The 21,327-nt window shown below is 60.8% G+C and overlaps 2 protein-coding genes across 2 annotated transcripts; both read left to right on the forward strand.

The window, feature by feature from the left end:
- The first annotated feature begins 825 nt into the window (after nucleotides 1-825).
- Nucleotides 826-10,367, forward strand: LOC140902048 (vacuolar fusion protein MON1 homolog B). The gene is made up of 6 exons (XM_073321670.2): nucleotides 826-906; nucleotides 2,027-2,131; nucleotides 2,504-2,926; nucleotides 3,689-4,487; nucleotides 6,672-6,819; nucleotides 7,765-10,367. The coding sequence occupies exons 2-6, from the start codon at nucleotides 2,047-2,049 to the stop codon at nucleotides 7,981-7,983; spliced, it is 1,674 nt and encodes a 557-aa protein (XP_073177771.1). The 5' UTR covers nucleotides 826-906; nucleotides 2,027-2,046; the 3' UTR covers nucleotides 7,984-10,367.
- Nucleotides 10,368-13,575: 3,208 nt separating this feature from the next.
- Nucleotides 13,576-20,087, forward strand: LOC140901888 (synaptonemal complex central element protein 1). The gene is made up of 10 exons (XM_073321315.1): nucleotides 13,576-13,615; nucleotides 15,123-15,197; nucleotides 15,480-15,527; nucleotides 16,179-16,233; nucleotides 16,628-16,717; nucleotides 17,784-17,847; nucleotides 18,395-18,461; nucleotides 18,907-19,027; nucleotides 19,417-19,506; nucleotides 20,024-20,087. The coding sequence occupies exons 1-10, from the start codon at nucleotides 13,576-13,578 to the stop codon at nucleotides 20,085-20,087; spliced, it is 714 nt and encodes a 237-aa protein (XP_073177416.1).
- The last annotated feature ends 1,240 nt before the right edge of the window (nucleotides 20,088-21,327 follow it).

Consider the following 21,327-nt stretch of genomic DNA (forward strand, 5'->3'; position numbering starts at 1 on the left):
GTGAGAACCCCTGCTCTGAGGAAGAGGACTAGAGCCAGGGAGAGAACCCAGGAGTCCTGGCTCCCAGCCGCCCCCCCCGCTCTAACCACTAGACCCTGCTCCCCTCCCAGAGCTGGGGAGAGAACCTGGAGTCCTGGCTCCCAGCCCCTGTCCTGCTGGAGTGCTCCCACATTGCTAAGTAGGATTGTGATGTCAGCACACTTTGCTGTGATGTCATCAGGAAGGGGGATGATGGGAGGAGGCAGTAGGATGACGTCACGGGGCTGCCCCGCACTCCCCCGACAGGACGAGGATGGTGCAACGCGCCTGGGTGATGACGTGGCACCGGGATGTCGTAGCACGGCATGATGCAATATGATGATGTCATAGTGTAGCATGAGGTAATCACTCAGTACAGTGATGTCATCATGATGACACAATGGCACAGCCCAGCGCTGATGGATCTCGCAACACAATGGAGCGTAGTGATGTCACAGTGCAATAAGATGACATCACGGCCCAGCATCATGTGTGGCACGGTGACGTCACGGCTCAATCACCAGCTGTCACCCCCAATCCCTGCCCCGTTGGCCATCGAAACCCTCCCCGCTCTCTGATTGGTGGAAATCTGGGGCTGGCATCTCGGGATTGGCAGGATGAGTCTCTAAAGCCGCCCTCTCGGCTAGCTCTGCGCTCTCTGATTGGCTAAGTCTTGTGACAGTCTGGCCCCCACTTACGTCTGTACCGCCTCGTTCTCTGATTGGCAGCTACCTTGCACGCCAGGCCACGCCCCCCACGCTTTGCGCCCTGTGATTGGAGGGAGGCGCCGCCAGCCCCGCCCTTTCTCCCGCGCTCGGTTCCGTGCTGCGCGGCGCCGGGATCGAGGCTGCCGGAGGAGCGCAGGGGAGACCCTCGGGCGCGCGCATGGTGAGGGGAGGGGGGTCCGAGACCACGGGGGGGGAGACCCCCCCTACTGCCACGTGGGCTAGGAGGGGAGACCCCCCCCGGACCCCATGGGGAGGAGGGGAGACTCCACCAGGGTCACATGTCGGGGAGGGGAGACCCCTCCCCGGACCCCATGGGGAGGAGGGGAGACCCCCAGTGGGGGACAAGGGGAGGCGCCCCCCAGCGTCACATAGGGAGGAGGGGAGACCTCCCCCGTAGCCACATGGGGAGAGGGAAGCCCCTGGGAAGGAGGAGTGCCCCCCTCCTGCAGACTCATGGGGAGGAGGGGAGACCCTAAAGGGGAGCAAAGAGGGAACCACCCCCCACAGATGAGCCGGGACCTGGCCGGGGGAGGCAGCCCTGCGTGGCGTTCCGTGTTGCTGTTACTGAGCTGCCCTCCCCAGAGGGGAGGCATCTCAACATCCCTCTATGCCTGGCCTGCTTTCGGTTGTGATAGATCCCCAGCATCCGCAGGGGGAGGGCTCTGATGCTGAGATGCAGCCACCTCTGGGGCGGGGCAGCAGGGGGACAGCCACACACCACAACACACGGGGAGGGCTCCTGTGGCGCTGAGATGCAGCCACCTCTGGGGTAGTGCAGCTGGGGGGCAGCGCCCGGGAGCGCTGTGGTGTTGGAGAGGAAGTGGGGGGGATCTGGGCTCTGCCCCGGGCGAAGGGGGGTTTGGTGTTATAAGGGGGGTGCTGTGGGCCCTGCAGTGCTAAGCTTGGAGCCATTAAGCTCCCCGTGGGAAGGCGATTAGTGAATGGGGCTATTTCCTGCCGGCTCCTGCCTGGCATCGCTGCTGGGGCATGTGACAGCGATTAGTAACTAATGCTGGTCTGACCGGCTCGGCCCTGCCCTGCTGGGAGCGGCCCGGGCTGGCCGTGGCTCCAGGCCTGAACAGTGACTTGGGTCCATCTGGTGTTCTCACCTCCATAGGGGGTGGAGTGGGGTATGGCAGGGGGCTGGGAGCCGGGGCTCCTGGGTTTTCTCCCCGGTTCTGGGAGGGGAGTGCGGTCTAGTGGTTAGAGCGGAGGAGCCGGGACTCCTGGGTTCTCTTTCCAGCCATGGATCTCGACTTCCTGTGGCTTTGCCGTTGCAGGTGCCGCTTGGCATGCGAAGATGGCAACGGGCGAGCCCGGCTCACCGACACGGGAAGGGATGGCACTGCCCCAGGAGCAGGCCGGGCTGTGCCCCACAGATACAGGTGAGTGCCCGCCTGGGGCGTGCCCCTCGTACTGGGGACAGAAAGGTGTGGGGTTGCCTCCCATCCTGTTGCCAGGGGCGTTAGTGGGGCCATGGCCACTGGGGACCCCTGCCTTACAGTGGGGACGCCCTCCTGATTGCTCTGCCTGCCCCATTCTGGAAAGGGGCATCGGGAAGACGCTGGAGCCTGGCAGAGAAAGAGTACCCCTAAATTGGTCACATAGGGGGCAAGGGAGATGTCAGGGGGCAAGGACTCCGGGATTCTCTCGCTGGCTCCAGGAGGGGAGTGGGGTCTAGTGGTTTGAGCGGGGGGCTGGGAGCCAGGACTCCTGGGTTCTCTCCCGTCTCGGTGACTCTCTCCTTTGCCCCCCAGAGGGGGACGAGCCCAGCGCTGGCCCGGAGGAGCAGGAGGAGCTGCCTGCCCCACAGAGCAATGGGCCCTTGAGAGCGGCTGATGGCCAGGGGGACGCCCAGGAGGAGCCGAGCGACAAGGAGCTGTCAGACTCGGCCTCCACTGACAACACCTTGGAGGACTCGAGCGAGTTTGGGCGGCCCCTGGGGGTGGTGGCCTGTGAGCCGGGGGGCCCGCTGGCCCCACCCACGCACCGCGACGAGGACGTGACGGCCGCCAGCTGGCGGGCCCGCCGGAAGCACATCTTCGTGCTGAGCGAGGCCGGCAAGCCCATCTACTCTCGCTACGGCAACGAGGAGGCCTTGTCCTCCACCATGGGCGTCATGATGGCGCTGGTGTCCTTCATCCAGAGTGGCGACAACGCCATCCGCTCCATCTACTCGGGTAGGTGGGGGCTGGGCTTCAGGGCAGGGGGCGCTCTCCCCTGGCAGTCAGGGCCGGGGGCTGAGGGGCGCCGTCCTGTGGGGTGGGGGTCTCGGCAAGGGGCGCTTTCCCATGGCAGTCGCTGCTGACCCAAATAATTGAATTCCTTAAAAATCCCGTAACACTTGCCCCCCGGTTGAGGCGGGACCCCCAGTGTCCTGGCTGTTGGGGCGCAGGGGATTCCATTCCACCTGCCTGATTTCCCCTCACCGCAGTTCCAGTTGGACGGGAGGAAGCTAGTCTCCGAATTATCCAGCTGCTGTGCTCCACCCCAGAGGTGGCTGCCTGTCGGTGCTGTGCAAGTCTGGTGTGAGGCTGTATGCTTGCTTTGGGGGTATTTAGAGGGAGGAGGAGGCTGGGACGCTGGCAGACCTGTGGCCGCAGGTGCATGAATAGGTCCCAGGGGAGCCGTAATGAGATTAGCCCTCAGCGGTTGATACGTTGCACTGAGAGTGCATAAATACGTGAGGCGTGACGGAGAGGAAAACTCATGGGCCGTGGAATGGGACATGGGGCCTTTCCCCTCTAGGGGGCGCTGGCTCCCAGCCAGCCCCAGGGTGGGGAACTGGCTGGCTTAGGGCGGTGGGGAATGGGACATGGGGACTGTCCCCTCTAGGGGGCCCCGGCTCCAATCTGGCCGGTTCAGGGGGTCGGGCAATGGCACTCAGGGGTCCCCGGGAGCTGGGCAAGCTCACTGTCTCCATGTCTGCCCCTCCGCCCCAGACGACCGGAAGCTGGTGTTCGTGCAGCAGGGCCCACTGGTACTGGTGTCGGTGTCGCGGACGCTGCAGTCGGAGCAGCAGCTGCGCCAGGAGCTGCTCTACGTCTATTACCAGATCCTCAGCATGCTGACCCAGGTGAGCATCACCCGCATCTTCGAGCGCAAGAAGAACTACGACCTGCGGCGCTTGCTGGCGGGCTCCGAGAAGATCCTCGACCGCCTGCTCAACCTGGTGGAGTTGGACCCTGGCTTCCTGCTGGGGGCCGTGCGCTGCCTGCTGCTGCCCGCCTCCCTGCGGGACGCCCTGGGCACCCTGCTGCAGAAGGCCATCACCCCCAACCTGGTCTTCTCCATCCTGGTGGCCCGGAGCCAGCTGGTCACAGCGGTGCAGGAGCGGGCGGTGATTGAGGAGTGCCGGCTGGAGCCCACCGACCTCCACCTGCTGCTCAACCTGATTGGGGCCAGCTCGGCCTTCCAGGCCGGGGAGATCTGGACACCCATCTGCCTGCCCCGCTTCAACCCCGACGGGTACTTCTACGCCTACATCTCCTACCTGGACACGGAGTGCACCGTCTGCCTGGTGCTGCTCTCCACCGACAAGGAGTCCTTCTACGCCGTCTCGGACTGCAAGAAGCGGGTGGAGGAGGCCATGCGGACTCAGGGCTTGCTGCAGGTGCTCTCGGGCGGCCTGCAGAGCCCCTCCTATGGCGTGGGGCAGGTCGGGGTGCCCGACCTGCGGCACTTCCTCTACAAGCCGCTGGATATCCCGGAGAACTACCGCCAGCTGCCCCAGTTCACCAGGTACTGGGGCGCAGCAAGGCTTGGTTCTGGCTTTGGCCGGCGGGGTTGGTGTGTGGGAGGCTGAGTCGTGTCCGTGGCCTTGAATTTGGACTAAGCCCTGCTTAGTTCCTGCAAGGTCCTGGTGGTAGGGGCACTGGGGAGCAGGGGGATCAGCAGGGGGCGCTCTCCCCTGGCAGCCAGTGCCGGGCACTAGGGGGCGCCGTGCTGAAGGCAGCAAGGCAGGTGTCAGTAGAGCTGTCCTCAGTTTGCGGGGAGGCGTTATGGAGCTGTGTGCTCCACCCCAGAGGCAGCTGCGTTTCAGCCCCAGGTGGGTGCTCCCTGCAGGTGCAGCCTCGAGGGCGCTTTTTGGTCACTGCAGTGGAGGATGGCTGGGATGTGCCGGCTGGACAGACAGCCTCCCGGACAGACAGCTGTCCTCCCTCTCCCCCTGCGGCTCCGGGACGAGTTAAACCAGCCTTATGCAATCCCGGCTTTAAATAGGGCACGTCATGTGCTGCCCAACAAGGTGGCATGTGTGAGAGACTGGCTGCTTGTGGGGATCACGGGGCCGAGATGGCCCAGGGCATGCTGGGAATTCAGGGGCCTCAGCAGTGCCATCATGTGGGGGAATGGTGGGGGTAGCTCAATGCCAGGGGAGAGGAGCTCTGACATCATGAACCTCCCAGTACCCCCAAAAAGAGGCGGGTGACACTGTCCGTGTGTTATAAATGGAGAAACTGAGGCATGTTCTTTATGTGCTGGAGCGGCAGGGATAGAACCCAGGAGTCCTGGCTCCCAACCCCCACTGCTCCAACCCCCTAGCCCCCACTCCTCTCCCAGAACTGGGGATAGAACTTAGGAGTCCTGGCTCCCAGCCCCTCTGCTCTATACTACTAGACTGGGGGGCTGGGGGGGATTGCAGCTGAGAGCTCGTGCCAGGGTGGGAAGAGTCAGTGTCGGGCACTTAATGAACCGCTTTACACCGCACAACCGTTCTTCCTGTCAGCTGGACGTGGCATGGAATCGGGGTCTCTGAACTTCTTGTTCACAGCCTGAAACAGAAGTGATTGGCTGACGATACACCATGTTAGTCAGTCACATGGGCTTGTCCGGGCAAGTGTTTCTCCCCCACATCAGAATGGGGGTCTGCCTTTCCCGGGTAGCTCCTCCCCGTCCCGGATCAGAATGGGGGTCTGTCTATCCTGGTACCTCCTCCCCGTCCTGGATCAGAGTGGGGGTCTGCCTTTCCCTGGCACCTGCCCCCCATCCTGGATCAGAGTGGGGATCCGCCTTTCCCTGGTACCTCCCCCCCCCCGTTCCAGATCAGAGTAGGGGTCTGTCTATCCTGGTTCCTCCTCCCCGTCCCTGATCAGAATGGGGGTCTGCCTTTCCCTGGTACCTCCCCGCCCCCATCCCGGATCAGAGTGGGGATCCACCTATCCTGGTTCCTCCTTCCCATCCTGGATCAGAGTGGGGGTCTGTCTATCCTGGTTCCTCCTTCCCGTCCTGGATCAGAGTGGGGGTCTGTCTTTCCCTGGTACCTCCCCCTCTTCCCGGATCCAAATGGGGGGTCTGCCTTTCCCAGGTACTTCCTCCCTGTTCCAAATCAGAATGGGGGTCTGCCTGTCCGGGTACCTCCTCCCCATCCCGGATGAGAACAATGGGCCCGTCTACCCTGATATGAGGTGACCGGATAGCCATACACCAAATACTGCAATAGGATCAGGATCTCTTGTTCTCCCTGCCTTGCAGTACCAGAACGAAGGCCTGTCATGTGAAGCACACAAGGGTCAAATCCACCTGTGGGCTTCTCCCGGACCCTCGTGTTAGCCAGTGGGACTCCCTGCCACAGGATACTGGGGCTGACAGCCCTGTAGGCTCCAGGAGTGTCTGGAAGATCTCAAACTAAAGGCAGGGTTTTGGCAGGGCAGGCCTCACCCCGGAGGGGAGCTGGATTTTGGCAGTGAGCGAGCACTAATCTTTGGGAAGCAGTTTCCTCTGGGGTTCCTCAGCTAGCCAAGATGCCGTGCTAGATGGGCTCATGCTCCAGCTGTTTCTAGGTTTCCTTCTAGTTCAGTGTTCTCCCTGCCCTCCTGGTTTTGCGGGGTGCCGAGTTGAGACACTGGTAGCAGTAGCGGCAAGGAGGGGGCAGTGCCTGGTCTCTGTGTCTAATCCTGCCCCCCTGGCATCTCTCGCCCTCCGCAGCCCAGAGCTGGAGGGGCCGTATTGCAGCGAGGAGGAGCAACACCGGCTCTTTGACCTCTACCATTACCTGCACAGCCGCATCCACAGCACCTCTCGCCCCCTGCGCCTCATCTACCATGTGGCCGAGAAGGAGACGCTACTCGCCTGGGTAAGGCAGGGCACTTTTAATGAGGCATTTAGGGGGGTCATGGGCCTCATCTCCCCAGAGGAACAGCAGGGCCCTTCTTCCTCCCCAGGAGAGGCTGGAGGACCCCGTATTACTCACTCACCGCAGTTGGCTCCGGCTCTCTGCAAACTCAGGCAGCATCACTCACACATAGGTCAGTTTCCCCCAGCTCAGGCCCTCCACAGACTCAGGGAGTGTCGCTGCCTTTGTGACACCTGGCTTATGATTTCAAGGTTTTCTTCCCAACTAGGAAGGCGAGATGCTGACTCCATTCGTAATGGAAAGCTGAGCTGCTGCTGTGATCGCATGACTCTAGCAATTGCCCTTAGGCATGAGCCTAGATTGCCTGGGCCTTCACCTGGCATTGGCTGCAGGCTTGGGAGAGACCACTTCCTGTCTCAGTAATATTCTAGTGTGAGGAGGGTGGAACTTCCTGCTCTGTTCTTTCTATCTTGCACTGGGCTCATTCCTGCTCCCCTAGCAGGAAGCACAGTGATGCCTGGCCTGGGAAGTGATCACCAAGGCCTGACCAGTCCCACCTGGATTGCAGGGGAGATGGTTCAGGCTGCTTGTTCCCAGAATTCCAGCGTCAAGGCCCCACATGTTGCAGAATTCCCAGGCAATTGAGGGATGTGACTGGGATACGCACCTTAGTGTGATGTGTCCACTCATGTGATAGGCAGTGATGTGCTTTGGTTTTAACCACCATCAGTAGGTTTCAGAGTGAACATGTGTCCCATTGGAACTGCTTCTGGCTGTCATGCTGACAGCTGCATATGGGTTTAAAGCTTGTGCTGCCTCCCTCAGGGCTTGTGATGAGAAAAAGCTGGGGAGTGGGTTTGGAGAGGGAGGACAAGAGACAAGACCATGCCGGGTATAGGGGAGAGGATGGGTTGACCTTTCCTTTTTCCATGTTCTCCTTCTCAGGTCACCAGTAAGTTCGAGCTGTACACCTGCTTCAGCCCCCTGGTAACCAAGGCCGGCGCCATCAATGTCCTCACCAAGCTATTGCGCTGGATCAAGAAGGAGGAGGACCGGCTCTTCATTCGCTACCCCCCAAAATACTCTACCACGCCTAACCCTGGGAAGGGTGCCAAGGGCAGCCGGCCCGATGGTGCTGAGAATGGATTTTTTGCTGGTCTCTAAGCCTGGGCCTGCTTCACTCGAGGCCCCTGTATTTCACTGGTGATTGGATAACTTGGGGGGGAATCCCTTCTCCTCTTAGAAGGGGAGGTCAGGGACCTCCCCACCCCTACACCGAGAAGCCATACTCTCTAGGAGTTGGCTCAGGCTTGGCCGGCTCCTTCCGAGGTGGTGTTGATGTGTGGTTATCTGCCTGACTTATTTATTGGCCTACTTGTGTCTCCAACTCTCTGTTGGGGAAGCCTGAGTGGGGGTTATTGCTTCACTTTGAGCCTCGTGCTCCAGGCTGATGTGGGCACGTAGGGGCATGGCGAGCTTACACTCTGGCTCGCATAGGCCTGTACCGAAGGACTCCACCTGCACAGTGGAGCTGGGGTTGGGTGCGGCTTGTTCCATCTCCTTGACGGAAGCTGGTTTTGGTTCCTTCCCCTGGAGCCTCTGCTCTCCGCCTCCCAGTGTGGATCGGCCACAGGGCCCTGTGAAATGGGCTGTGATGGTGTTTCTCTTTCCTTTGGATGAATTGTGGCTAATTGCACCCCTTGGCATCGGAGCCCAACCTGCTTTGAAACTATTTTTCAACATCCCCTGCTCTTTAAAAACCTGAGCCTGGAATGAACTTAGATTTCTCACAGGCACCCGGAGCTTGGCGGCTCATATTTGCCAATATATTTAACTGGGTGCTGTGTCTGGAAACATAGCTGTATGTGGGGCGGGAAGGAGATTACTCCCTCATCCCCCCGCCCCATGCACATGCTCCTCTCGATGCTATAAATTGCAGTTGGGTGTTGGAGTTGCCTGCTGTGTTGTATTCTCCCTCCCTGTGCTGGTTGTGTTCGTTAACGCCTGCACCAATGCACTCTTCTCTGCTGCCCGTCTTAATTTAATGTTCCCTTTGGAAAGGCGGATCCTTTCACAGGAAGTGTCAAAATGCTCTTTGAAATGCTCTTTGAAAGCAATGAACTGCCTCCCTCCTTTGCCGGTGACATCTGTGCCCTGCACTATGGTAACTGGGCTGCCCCGTCACTTTTCAGTCTCCTTGTCCATCCTGGTTGCTAGAAGGAAGGGCTGTTTGCTCCCCCATGGCCTTAGACCTATCGATCTGCAGTGGGATTGATCCAGAATCCGCTGGGTCTGTTTTTCACAGGAAGATCATCCCATGCCTCTGGAAAGCCAGCCCCTGCCTGTGTCTCCTTTTAACTTGCATTTAGCTGCTCCAGGGAGACCTGGCGGGGTTGGGGAAGCAGAAAGAGTTTTCACACGCATGATGCACTGTGCCTAAAACCATCTTGGGTGGCTGTCAACTGAGGTCTCTTCCTGGCTGGCGTGTTCAACTGAGAATCAAAGTCTTATTAAAAAGTTGTTTTGATGAGGGTACATCTGGCTTGCTCCCTGTCCAGCACAGAGGATCTTGCCAAGGGAAGGGGGAATTGGGGCTTTCTAAATACTAGCTGTGTTGCCTTGGCCCCAGTGAGCTTGTGTCAGCTGGATGCAGACGGGAGGTCCAGGCTAGATTTTAACTCTCTTATGGCTGGAGATGTCAGGTCACAGCTGAGCTTGCCCCAAGTGTTGTCACGCTAACCCTCTGAGGTTGGCATTTTCCATCCCTGCAGCATTCTCCTTTTTGGCAGGGGCAAGCAAGGAAGGATGGGATCCCAAATCCACCTTCTCTTCCTGCTGTGTTCCACTCAACCATCAGGTACTCAGCACATCTGACTCTGCCTGGTGGGTTTTTTTAATCTCAAATCTAAGTATTAAAATGAGTTCAGCCTGGCTGCTGGCAAGGGAGGGATGTGATTTTTATGGCAGCGGAGGTCCTGCCAAGCGGTTCCTAGCACATGGTCACTCCGTATCCCATAAGGAGTGTGTGTGAAAGGCAGCAAGCTCAGCTGCTCTTCAAGGGGGAAGGGGAGCAGCGAGGCATGGTAGAAGGGTCATTACTGAGTGATATTCACAGCTGATTTTTTGGGGGTTTGGCTGCCTGGACTGCAGGCTGTGAATTGACGATACTTCAAGTCTGCGCGTGGTGCTGTGGTGCAGAGAGCTGGTGTACAGAAATAAAGCTACCAGCTGCACTCGCTTCGCTCCCAGCCCTAGCAGTTAACCCTGCTGCTACATCACTGCAAACAGAAACATGGGGACAGTCAGAGTCCAAAATACCGAGGCGAGCCTCCTTGCAGGGGTGTTATTTTAAGACGCAGCCAGTGCTTGCACCCTGCCGCAAGCTATGTGTGTGGGCTCTGCAGCGGGAGCAGGGCCAGCGGAGGGGGGGGGGGGGGGGCAACTCTGCTCAGAGAGGTCTGGTCCAGCACTTGTCCCAAGGCTCGCTGCACCTGGAGTCTACCTGCCCAGGTGGGGGGGTTGAAATAAATGATGTCTGACTGCCTGTAGCTCTGCCTCCTCCCCTTGTCTGGCCACGAAGGTAGGAGCGGCCAGATGCTACCGGCCCTTGCTCATCCCCTGCCAATCGTTTGACCTCCCCACCTCCTGCCATCTACCCAAGCCAAATGCCACCCCTCTGCCATCCCCAGGGCGGGACCCCTCTCCCCTGGGTGCTAAACACAGAAACATCTGCCTGGTGCCCTGCCTCAACGGTGGAGCCCAGGGACATCTGAAGATGCCCCCCCACCCCTGCCCAAAGATGAGAGGGGAGAATGGATGAAACCCAGTCCTGCCCAAATGATAACCAATGAGGGACAGGATGAGCTTAGTCTGTGGTGCTGGGTCAAGGGAAGTGCAGCCCTGGATCCCCTGCTCTGGGGTTGCTGTACCCAGCTCCCCAATCTAAGCCCCTGGACCCCACTCCCCCTCCCAGAGCCGGGGAGAGAACCCAGGAGTCCTGGCTCCCAGCCCCCCTGCTCTAACCCACCAGACCCCACTCCCCTCCCAGAGCTGGGGAGAGAACCCAGGAGTCCTGGCTCCCAGCCCCCCTGCTCTAACCCACCAGGCCCCACTCCCCTCCCAGAGCCGGGGAGAGAACCCAGGAGTCCTGGCTCCCAGCCCCCCTGCTCTAACCCACCAGGCCCCACTCCCCTCCCAGAGCCGGGGAGAGAACCCAGGAGTCCTGGCTCCCAGCCCCCCTGCTCTAACCCACCAGGCCCTACTCCCCTCCCAGAGCCGGGGAGAGAACCCAGGAGTCCTGGCTCCCAGCCCCCCTGCTCTGACCCACCAGACCCCACTCCCCTCCCAGAGCTGGGGAGAGAACCCAGGAGTCCTGGCTCCCAGCCCCCCTGCTCTGACCCACCAGACCCCACTCCCCTCCCAGAGCCGGGGAGAGAACCCAGGAGTCCTGGTGCCTAGACCTGCCCCCCACCCCGACCCTGCAGTGAGGGGTTAGCTCCTCCCCCTTTCTCCAAGGGGAGGGGGCGGGGCCTTGGCAGGTGGTAAACACAGCGCACGAGCCTGGCTGAGGGGAGGGGCGGAGCCGCAGCAACCGTTGGAAAACGGGCGGGAAAAGAAAGCGCGCGGGGGGGGGTTGGGAAGTTTCAAGGCTCCCCCTCCCTCCTGGGGGGGTGAATAGGCGTCTGTGTTAAGGCCCCCCTCCCCACACCTCTCTGGGTACATAGGGCCATGGAGGGGAGTAAACAGGGTGAGAGGAAGATGGGGCAAGGGGGGAATGGCCCCCATGGGGTGGACAAATCACGGCCAATCCCACGATGCCCTTCCAGAAGGGTGATCCCACAATGCTCTCGCTCACCCCAAGGGGGGGGCGATCCCACAACTCCCCGCTCCCTCATGCCACCAGCAGAGTGATCCCACAGTGCCCTGCTGCTCGCTCACGCCAAGGTGGGGGGCCGATCCCACAGTGCCCTGCTGCTCGCTCACGCCAAGAGGGGGGCGATCCCACAGTGCCCTGCTGCTCGCTCACGCCAAGGTGGGGGGCCGATCCCACAGTGCCCTGCTGCTCGCTCACGCCAAGGTGGGGGGCCGATCCCACAGTGCCCTGCTGCTCGCTCACGCCAAGAGGGGGGCGATCCCACAGTGCCCTGCTGCTCGCTCACGCCAAGAGGGGGGCGATCCCACAGTGCCCTGCTGCTCGCTCACGCCAAGGTGGGGGGCCGATCCCACAGTGCCCTGCTGCTCGCTCACGCCAAGGTGGGGGGCCGATCCCACAGTGCCCTGCTGCTCGCTCACGCCAAGGTGGAGCGATCCCACAGTGCCCTGCTGCTCGCTCACGCCAAGAGGGGGGCGATCCCACAGTGCCCTGCTGCTCGCTCACGCCAAGGTGGGGGGCCGATCCCACAGTGCCCTGCTGCTCGCTCACGCCAAGAGGGGGGCGATCCCACAGTGCCCTGCTGCTCGCTCACGCCAAGGTGGAGCGATCCCACAGTGCCCTGCTGCTCGCTCACGCCAAGAGGGGGGCGATCCCACAGTGCCCTGCTGCTCGCTCACGTCAAGGGGTGGGCGATCCCACAGTGCCCTGCTGCTCGCTCATGCCAAGGGGGGAGCAATCCCACAGTGCCCTGCTGCTCGCTCACACCAAGCGGGGGCAATCTCACAATGCCCTGCTTGCTCACGCCATGGCGGGGGGAGATTCCACAACTCCCCGCTCCCTCATGCTACCAGCGGAGTGATCCCACAATGTCCTGCTCGCTCATGCCAAGTGGGGGACGATCCCACAACTCCCCGCTCCCTCATACTACCAGCTGAGTGATCCCACAGTGCCCTTCTCTCTCACGCCAAGGTGGGAGGGCCAATCCCACAGTGCCCTGCTTGCTCACGCCAAGGTGTGGGGGCGCGATCCTACAGTGCCCTGCTCGCTCACGCCAAGGGGCGGGGGCGATCTCAGTGCCCTGCTTGCTCATGCCATGAGGCAGCGATCCCACAGTGCCCTGCTCCCTCACACCATGGGGTGGCAATCCCACAATGCCTTCTCCCTCTCACCATGGCAATCGCACAGTGCCCTTCTCCCTCATGCCATGGGCTGGATAAATCCATGGCAACCCCACAGCGCCCTTCTCCTGCACGCCGTGGGGTGGATAAATCCCCCTAGAAAGCCCAGTTACAAGCTTGAGCTGAATCTTTTGTACAACAAAGCAATTCCTTTGTTTTTTTTTAACTCTTCCCAGTTCCCAGCGACTTTGCACCCAAGGCAGAGGAGCTGCTATTGCTGGTGAAACAACTGCAGGATGGTATTTGGGAGCTGGGTCTGGTGGTTAGTGCTGGGAGCCAGGACTCCTGGGTTCTCTCTCCAGCTCTGGGAGGGAAGTGGGATGTAGAGGTTAGAGCTTGTGGGGCTGGGAGCCAGGACTTTATCCTTGGCTTGGGGGGAGTGGGATCTAGGGGTTAGAGTGGTGGGGCTGGGAGCCAGGACTCCTGGGTTCTTTCCCTGGCTCAGGGGGGAGAGTGGGGTCTAGCTGTCAGAACTGTAGTCTGTGAAAGAGGTCTCTTGTGTCCTTTTCCAGGCTCTACCAGTGACTCTCTATGTCACTTATCTGTGCCTCAGTTTCCCCTCCCCCAGTTAAGTGAAGGGAGAAATTACCCCTCCCGCCCAGGCACACTCAAAAAAGCATAGGGTGAAGGATGCGTGTTAGGAACACAACCGGGCGTATCCTTCTCCTTCCCCTTCCCTCTGCAGCAGGGACCCTGGAGCCCCGAATGGACGACCTGGTAGGAAGGATCAGCAGACTGCAGCGAGGTGAGGGGCAGGGAAGGCAGGGGGTTGTCCACTCCTATTACGGAGCACACTGGGCTGCAGCCCGCTCCCCCAGCACCCCTTACTGCCGTGCCAGCCTGCTACTAGGCCCCCCAATGTCAGCCCCTCTCTACCTGCCCACAGGAGCTAGATCCTGCTCTCACTGAGAGCCTGTTTACATGGGGACACACACTTCACCCCCAGAGCCATGCTGCTGCCCCCGCCGGGGGACGCGCCGACCCAGGAGCTGAGGCCGTTCTCCGGTTTAGCTTCCGTGGCTTTGAAAGCGGTGTGTAAACGAGCCCATGGATTCAGAGCAGGGACTGTGGATTTCACCCAGTGGTGCTGAAATCAGACTCAGGCCCTTGGTAATGCAGGGATCTATATAATCCATCCATCCCCATGTACACCTATCTTCCTATAGCTCTCTAGGCCCATACTGACCCCTCCCTCCATCCCTGTACACACCCCCCACTATCCATCCCTGTACTGACCCCCCCCATACACACACCCCACTATCCATCCCTGTACTGACCCCTGCCTCCAACCCCACAGCCCAGCATCCATCCCCACCCCATCCCTCACTATCCAACCCCATATTGACTCTTCCCTACCTCCCTCCAACCCCATTTCACCCCATCCATCCCCATACACCCCCCACTATCCATCCCTGTACTGACCCCTCCCACCCTCCATCCCCATACACACACCCCACTATCCATCCCCATATTGACCCCTCCCTCCAACCCCACAGCCCTGCATCCATCCCCCCCACTATCCAACCCCATACTGACCCTTCCCTCCCTCCCTCCAACCCCACTCCATCCCATCCATCCCCCACTATCCATCTCTGTACTGACCCTTCCCTCCATCCATCCCCATACATACACCCCACTATCCATCCCCATATTGACCCCTCCCTCCCTCCCTCCAACCCCACAGCCCCGCATCCATCCCCCTCCACTATCCAACCCCATACTGACCCTTCCCTCCCTCCCTCCAACCCCACTCCATCCCATCCATCCCCCACTATCCATCTCTGTACTGACCCTTCCCTCCATCCATCCCCATACATACACCCCACTATCCATCCCCATATTGACCCCTCCCACCCTCCCTCCAACCCCACAGCCCCGCATCCATCCCCCTCCACTATCCAACCCCATACTGACCCTTCCCTCTTTCCCTCCAACCCCACCCCATCCATCCCTATACACCCCCCACTATCCATCCCTGTTTTGACTCCTCCATCCATCTCCATACACACACCCCACTATCCATCCCCATGCCGACCATTCCCTCCATCCATCCCTGTACACCCCCCCATTATCCAACCCCATATTGACCTCTCCCTCCCTCCCTCCAACTCCACACCACCCCATCCATCCCCATACACACCTCTCCATCTATCTATCTATCCATCCATCCCACCTCACTGCTCCAGCCCCTTAGACATCCCCCTCTCTCTCTCCCCACACCTTCACCCCTAACCCGTTTGGTCTCTCCTTAGCTAAGCAGGCTCTGAGCCAGGAGCTGCAGGATGGGCAGGCGCGCAGTGAGCAACTGCAGGCAGAGCTGGAGGAGCGTAAGTCACCCCCCCCGCCCAGCACTGCTCCCTGCGGCTCACGTTGCACCTCAGGTCCTTTGACCCAGAGTCTCAATGGTGCCTAACTCCCCGTGGCACCTAATACCTTTAAGGATTTGGGCCACGGCGTCTTCTGAGCTCTCTGGCAGAACGCCCCTTCGCTACCCAGCTGCATGCTGTGGGGGGCTGGACCTACCCCCTAGCGCCAGTGAGACACAACCCCGAACCCAGAGGATATGGGCCCCCAGCCTGGTTGTTTCTCCCCCCCACACTCTTTTGCAGTGAACGAGGAGAAGTCGAACCTGGAGAAAATCTGCAGCCAGAAGCAAGGTGAGAGCAGGCCTTTAGCAACTCGGCTGAGTGACACGAAGATGGCTGGACAGCCGGGATAAAGGCACTGACCACTTTGGTCCCGCACTTTGAGATCCACTGATGAGAAGGACTCGAGACAAGACAGGCATTACCATTACCAGCGGGTCACACAGGCGTTAACCTGCATACAGCCCGGGATCCAGCCTTAACCACAGTCTGCCCCCCAAACTCCCTGTGGGCCCCCATGCCAGTCCCCTCTATTTCAGAGACTTCCTGCCTCTCTGCTCATTCTCTCCCCTGCCAGGGTTGCTGTGTGCCCCCAGGGGTGTTGTGTGCCCCCTCTGACCCCTCCCTCACACCAGGTACCCCGATTCCCCCCGCATCCCAGGGCCTCTGTGTGCCCCCCATTTCCCCTCCTATCACACTAGGGTCCCCCGATCTTCCCCCATCCCAGGGCCTCTGTGCCCCCCCCATTCCCCATCCTCTCATACCAGGATCTCCCAGTCTCCCCCTGCCAGGGGCTCTGGGTGCCTCCCCAGGTCAGTGGGAGCTGCCCAAGGGCAGGCCAGAGCGAGCACCCCATGGGGAGTGGGGTGGCCCCAGCAGGGATCAGCGCACGGTGTCTCTCTGGGAGCCGTATCCCCTCACTAACATGCGTGTCCCTTCCAGAGGTCCTGCGGACCCTGCAGCTCCGCTGCCAGGAGACGGAGGCTGAGGCCCAGAGGTGAGAGGGGGATAGGGCAGGGGTTAGGGCAGGAGGGAGGGATGGACAGGTGGAGGGGTATGTATGGGGATATAGATGGAGACTGAGAGACACAGAGAACCATAGAGAGAGAGAAGGACTCCTTGGTTCTGTCCCCAACTCTGGGAGGGGAGTGGGGTCTAGTGGTTAGAGCAGGGGAGGAGGAGGCTGGGAGCCAGGACGCCTGGGTTCTATTCATGTCATGGCCTGATACTGGGCCAGGTACTTCTGCTTCTCTGCCCGCTTGCGGGGGGTGGGTAGATTCACCTGGGGAAAGTGTCTTGGGATCCCCGTGGGCGAAGAGTCTTGTGCCCTCGTCTGGGAGTCAGGCTGCCCGGGTTCACCAGACTGCGCCGCCCTTGTTCGCCCCGGGCAGGCAGCAGACGCTGTCCCAGGATCGGAAGCAGAGCATCGAGGAGCTGATGGCGAAGATCCAGGAGGAGAAGCTGAAGCAGAGGAAACAGAGGTACTGGCTCCCGCCCCCCTGCAGCGGACTGAACCCCCAGCTCTGTAAGCGGGAGTTGCTGCCGCTCCAACACACTCCTGGAGATGGGCATGTGTCAGCCACAGCACCCCACAGGCGCACCTACACTCCTCCTCAGTCACCACGGGCCATGAGCAGGAGCGGGCAGTGCCTTCTGGGATATCCCGCTGCCCCGAGTCTAGATGCTCCCTTCTCCGTGAGCTCTACGCCAGCCCGATCCTCAAAGTAAACCCCTTAGAGCGTCTGGGGCGTCCATCCTAGGGGCAGCCCCTTGTGTGCCAGCCGGGCCGAGCCATGGGAAAGTGCTCCGAGAGAGGCCAGGGTTGCACACCCCAGTGTGTCCACTAGCCGTCTGGCCTAGGTGTGCAATGGTGGCATCCCGCCGAACGGGCTCCCTCCTGCAGCCCGAGCCTCTGCCTCGGGTTCCACACCCTGGGCACGTTCCTGTTCTGTCCAGGAAACTAACGACAAATAATTAACCAGCTGCCAGGCCCTGCTCGGCCTAGTCAGTCCCGGCTTTGCCACAGGCCCTCGCTTGCCAGCGCCTGCTCACCAGAGGGAGGAGAGTCACTCTGGGCGGGTGAATTCAGCCCTTAGTGTCTCTCTCTGTCTCTCTCTCTCTCACACACACACACACAGAGCAGAGCTCATCTCCTCCTGTGGGGTGCAGCAGGGACACAGACACACAAACACACTCACAGAGAGCAGGGCTCATCCCCCGCAGCAGGGGGACACCCCCACCCCCACCGAGCAGGGCTCATCCCCTCCAACTGGGGACGGCAGTGACACACACACACACACGCGCAGGGCTCATGTCCTCCAGCAGGGGGCAGCAGGGACACACAGGTACTGCACTGTATGTAACACACTCTGTGTGTGTGTCTCTGCTGCCCCCTGCTGGAGGGACCAGCCCTGCTCTGTGGGTGTTTGTGTGTCCCTGCTGCCCCCTGCTGGAGGGGATGAACCCTGCTGTGCGTGCGTGTGAGTGTTTCTGTTGTGCGCAGAACTCTCTGCCCCATGGCAGCCCCTCACCCTGTGTTGTTTCCAGGCTGGAATTTGAGCAGCAGCTGGACGAGCTGATGGAGAAGCACAAGACCCTCCAGGAGTGCCACGTAAGAGCCATTGGGGTCCCCTGTGCTGTTCCTGGGTGCGTGGGGTGGGGAACGCTCCCCTAGGGACAGATTGTGGGACACAACCCTACTGGGAGGGGACATGGGCACGTGTGGGAGGGATTGGGTTAGAGCAGGGAGTCTGACTGGGAGCCGGGATTCCTGGGTTCTCTACCTGGCTTTGAGGGGGGCTGGGAGCCAGGACTCCTGAGTTCTTGCCCCGGCTCTGGGAGGGGAGTGGGATCTGTGGGGGGGGGGGGGGGCAGGGGATAGGAGCCAGGACAGGGGTTGAGGACACTCGATGCTAGCAGAAGCCAAGGATGTCCACGGTGTTGTGCTGTGGCAGCATTACAGGGAGGGACCTGATATAAGGCCTCCGGGGGCAGGGACATTGCTCTTTAGCTGATACAAGCTGCGTCTCCCCTCGGAGACCAGGCTTCAGTCTGGGACAAGACCCATCTACGGGAGGTTAGCATGAGGGAAGGCTGTGGACGCTTCTTCCTCCCCATGGCAGCATGCTCTGTGGTGAATTCCCTCCCCCTCCTCCTAGAGCATGGAGAAGCTGGCTGCCGAGATCTGCAGCATGGCTGAGAGCAGGGAACGTTTGCTGAGCGAAGGTGATGAATCTCTCTGGGCCTCAGTTCCCAGCTGTAAAATGGGCAGAATAATCCTCCCTCGGGTCTGTCTTGTTTATTTGGAGTGCAGACGCTTGCGGGCAGGGACCATCTGTCGGTTGGGCTTTAGGCATGCGCTTAGCACGACGGGGCCCTGATCTTGGTTGGGGTCTGGGCAGTGCCCGGCATGACGGGGCCCTGATCTTGGTCGGGGTCTGGGCAGCGCCCGGCATGACAGGGCCCTGATCTTGGTTGGGGTCTGGGCAGTGCCTTGCACGACGGGGCCCTGATCTCGGTTGGGGTCTGGGCAGCGTCCGGCACGATGGGACCCCGATCTTGGTCTCTGCAGACATGTCTCAGTCCAGGAGCTGGGCCCCACCTGTTCTCACTGAGATCCCAGCACCCAAGTTACGCTGCCCTGTGACTCTGTTTCTGTCATTTGCCCTAGACAAGCTGATCCAAGACAACCTGGCCCAGGTCGAGAAGCAGCTGGACTCCCTGCCCCAGGCAGAGGCAGCTCCCAGCCAGGAAAGGATGTTCCTGAAGAGCCAGGAGGCCAGCAGTGCCCTGTGAGTGCTGAGTGCCACCAGCCCTGTGCCTGCCAGCGGGGGAGCAGTACTGCATTGATACACTGCGAGCAGGACTCCTGGGTCCTATCCCCGGCTCAGGAAGGGGAGTGGTGTCTAGTGGTTAGAGTGGGGGGGCAGATGGGAGGAAGGACTTCTGGGTCCTATCCCTGCCTTGAGGAGTGAGGGCAGCTTAGGTGCTGCCATGAAACCATCCATCTAGGCTAGTGCAGAGAGTGCCTTGGGACAGGGCTGGCAGAGGTCCGCCAGGGAGAAGCATTTGGCAAGGGGATGCAGAGAGAGTTGTTCCCAGCACAGCCTGCCTTGGCTGGGGAGGGTTGCTGTCCATCACCGAGGCGTCTGGGCTGTTCACTGCCCTCTGTTGTCCCCAGGCAGCTGTTCCAACAGGAAAACAAGAGAGCGACCGAATATCTGGAGGCAGCTTCGCGCCGCCACTCAGAACTGCAGCAGAAGTTCAAGAGGTGAGTGCAGGGTGGGCTGGGAGCCAGAACTCCTGGGTTCAATCCTGGCTCTGGGAGGGGAGTGGGGTCTAGTGGTTAGAGCTGGGTGAGGCTGGGAGCCAGGACTCCTGGGTTCCCTCCCAGGTTCTGTGAGCTTGGCGCTGCAGCTGCTGCTTTGCTGTGGATCACAGTCAGTCCAAGGCCCCGACTGGTTTGTCCAGGAAACTCCCCTGGCACTTTTTGGGCCTTCTTTGCCTGGCCCAGTCCCAACTGGGTCAAGCGCACTCCACCCCTCTCCACCCTCCCCGTGTTTCCAGTGGCTTATGGGATTCCTCACTGTCCTGATTACTCTGCTCTGCTGGGCCGCGGCTGCGGGCCCTGCCAGAGGTGGCTGCATTTCTCTGCTGGGAGGAAGGACCCTGCCATAGCCCTTGTGCCATATCCCTTCCTCCCTGCGAAGGGCTCGGATGCCCTGGTGACGGGCCTGGGCAGGCGCTCCCGTTGTTTGACTATAACTGTTATTTCTGGTTTCGTTCAGGCTGACGGCCGAGCTGGAAGCCCAGCAGGTGAGGATGGTAGCGCCAAAGGGAAATCTCTGGTAGGGCGCAGTGCTGTGCAAAGGGGCAGGGCTTGGTTAGCTTGTCCACCAGAGTCTGCGATGCTGGACCCCCGTGACCAGGACATTACCACATGCACAGAATACCCCCCCGATACGCAGAGAGAGGGGTGTACGGGAAGGATGGATGGATGGAGGGGTGTGCGGGGGAGGGAGGGCTACCTGGACGTGTGTGAGGCCTGGCTGGCTGGAGGTGTGTGAGGACTGACTGGCTGGCTGGAGGTGTGCAAGGCCTGGTTGAAGATGTGCGAGGACTGGGTGGCTGGCTGGAGGTGTGCGAGGCCTGACTGGAGGTGTTTGAGGACTGGCTGGCTGGCTGGCTGGAGGTGTGCGAGGACTGGCTGGAGGTGTGCGAGGCCTGGCTGGAGGTGTTCAAGGCGTGACTGGAGGTGTGCAAGGACTGGCTGGCTGGCTGGAGGTGTGCGAGGCCTGACTGGAGCTGTGCAAGGCCTGGCTGTCTGGAGATGTGTGAGGACTGGCTGGCTGACTGGAGGTGTGCGAGGCCTGGCTGGGGGTGTGCGAGGACTGGCTGGCTGGAGGTGTGTGAGGACTGGCTGGCTGGTGGGAGGTGTGCAAGGCCTGACTGGAGGTGTGCAAGGCCTGGCTGGCTGGAGGTGTGCAAGGCCTGTCTGGAGGTGTGTGAGGACTGGCTGGTTGGCTGGAGGTGTGCAAGGCCTGGCTGGAGGTGTGCGAGGCCTGGCTGGCTGGAGGTGTGCAAGGCCTGACTGGCTGGCTGCTTTCCTGGCTCTGGGCTCCTGCTGGTGCCCGAGTCCCCTGGGAGGCTCAGCAATCGCTTGAACCCCTTTGGCTATCCCAATCAAGATGACAGCCAGGGGGCTGAGCAGCCCCTGGGGCTGGGACCCATGGCCCTTCCTTCCAGGCTGCTAGCCGAAATGCCAGCAGCGCAGTGGGGCCAGGCTCGGGGCCAGGCCTGGGGCGGGGCGATTGCACTCGGGGTGGGATCCAAGGTCTGGTGCCAGTGTCTGAGCGTTCTCACCCCACCGTGCCCCACCGTCCCAGCTAGGGGGGCAGGCTGACCCTTCCACATCTCCCCCCATAAGCCCTGCCCTGTGCTCTGCCCCACAGCAGGAATCCGGGGGTGCCCCAGCCAGCATGGAAACAGCCTAAAAACCACCACCCTGCTGCAAGAGCCCTAGAACAGACCCCCCGAGGATCGGCCTGGAGTTAAGTCACCTCGGGATGTATCGGGCTCCTTGTTCTGAATA

Source organism: Lepidochelys kempii, chromosome 23 (assembly GCF_965140285.1).
Source record: "Lepidochelys kempii isolate rLepKem1 chromosome 23, rLepKem1.hap1, whole genome shotgun sequence".
NCBI classification, from domain to species: Eukaryota; Metazoa; Chordata; order Testudines; family Cheloniidae; genus Lepidochelys; species Lepidochelys kempii.

What these genes read in the sequence shown, in the direction of transcription:
- LOC140902048 (XM_073321670.2), top strand. Translation starts at nt 2,047, where the DNA reads ATGGCAACGGGCGAGCCCGGCTCACCGACACGGGAAGGGATGGCACTG. An exon ending in GCTGTGCCCCACAGATACAG is followed by an intron (nt 2,132 to 2,503) that starts GTGAGTGCCCGC and finishes TTTGCCCCCCAG; the next exon opens with AGGGGGACGAGCCCAGCGCT. An exon ending in CATCCGCTCCATCTACTCGG is followed by an intron (nt 2,927 to 3,688) that starts GTAGGTGGGGGC and finishes CCTCCGCCCCAG; the next exon opens with ACGACCGGAAGCTGGTGTTC.
- LOC140901888 (XM_073321315.1), top strand. Translation starts at nt 13,576, where the DNA reads ATGGACGACCTGGTAGGAAGGATCAGCAGACTGCAGCGAG. An exon ending in GCAGGCAGAGCTGGAGGAGC is followed by an intron (nt 15,198 to 15,479) that starts GTAAGTCACCCC and finishes ACTCTTTTGCAG; the next exon opens with TGAACGAGGAGAAGTCGAAC. An exon ending in CTGCAGCAGAAGTTCAAGAG is followed by an intron (nt 19,507 to 20,023) that starts GTGAGTGCAGGG and finishes GGTTTCGTTCAG; the next exon opens with GCTGACGGCCGAGCTGGAAG.